Here is a 1,339-nt window from a genome sequence, read left to right as displayed (position 1 = left end):
CATGGAGATATAAACAAAAACAAAGAAACTGTTGTGACAAAAGTGTTTTATGAAATCATTGTGTGGTTCAATGTTAATTATGACACCGTTGTCAAAAACGATGGTCAAAACATAAAGTTCAAAGATATTGCTTACACCCAAACCGACCGAATGAAATTTGGTGATAACATACCAAATTGTGTCACACTTATTAGTCATAGCTGTTTCCGTAATTGTAGTTTGAGCAGCATAACAATACCATTAAGTGTCACGTTATTTGGTCCGAGATGTTTCCAAGGATGTAGAAACTTGGAAAGTATTGATATACCATCAAATGTGAATTATATTGGTCACCTTTGTTTTTGTGGATGTGATAGTCTCAGTAGTGTGACAATACCATTAAGTATAACATCATTAAAACGGAGTTGTTTCTCCGAATGCAGAAGTCTAAGCAGTGTGACTATACCAACAAACGTGAATACTATTCATAAATTTTGTTTCGATGAATGTAACAATCTAAGCAACATTATAATACCATCTACTGTCACATTTATTGGTAATTATTGTTTCCATCAATGCGCCAGTCTGAGAAGTGTTATAATACCACCATCTGTAACATTTATAAGTGAGATGTGTTTCAATGAATGTATTAATTTGAGCAACATAGAAATACCATCAAGTGTCACTTCATTAGGCGAAGGTTGTTTCTATGGATGTAGCAATCTGAGCAATATAGAAATACCATCAAGTGTCACATCAATAGGTATAGGTTGTTTTTGTGAATGTGAAAATTTAAAAAGTGTTTATGTTCCATTAAGTGTCACGTTTATAAGTGCTTATTGTTTCCCCAAAAAAACAGTCGTTCGTCGAAGATGCGACAATACCAACAAGTGCTGCATTAATTAATTTTGTTTTGTAACAAAAACAGTCGTTCGTGGTGAGTAATTTAAATAATCATTTTTTTATTTTTTATAACAAAAAAATGATAAAATAAAGTGTATTTCTTTATATTCATTTATATATAATAGCAAAATGGGTATATTTATTTATAATTTATATTTTTTATAAGTTTAATACAATTAAGTGTTTATTATATTAATGATTAATTTTACTTATTATAACAGTAAATTGTGATACTGTTTAAAACAATATTTAACAATTAAACTAATTAATGTTTAATAAAAGTTTAGATGATATGTAAAGAGAAATTTTTAAATAATATACACATAATAATAATATAAGTTTATTTTTATTGACTAAAATAATTACTAGCATTTGAATGAACAAACAAATAGTTGTTCAAAAAACATCTTTTTAATGAAAAATTTCATATCACTGATGAATAAATTAATAACTAGTT

General features: G+C 27.5%; 1 protein-coding gene across 1 annotated transcript; it reads left to right on the top strand.

Moving 5' to 3' along the window:
- Positions 1-885, top strand: EIN_146820 (hypothetical protein; the record flags this gene model as incomplete). The annotated part of the gene is made up of 1 exon (XM_004259283.1): positions 1-885. A coding segment is annotated over one exon (885 nt), but the record flags the coding sequence as incomplete, so codon positions are not given.
- Positions 886-1,339: the final 454 nt, after the last annotated feature.

The sequence above is a fragment of the Entamoeba invadens genome (assembly GCF_000330505.1).
Source record: "Entamoeba invadens IP1 unplaced genomic scaffold scaff_1105074726563, whole genome shotgun sequence".
Taxonomy (NCBI): Eukaryota; Evosea; order Mastigamoebida; family Endamoebidae; genus Entamoeba; species Entamoeba invadens.
The sequence above is the reverse complement of the archived record's forward strand: the minus strand, read 5'-3'. Positions and strand labels throughout refer to the sequence as shown.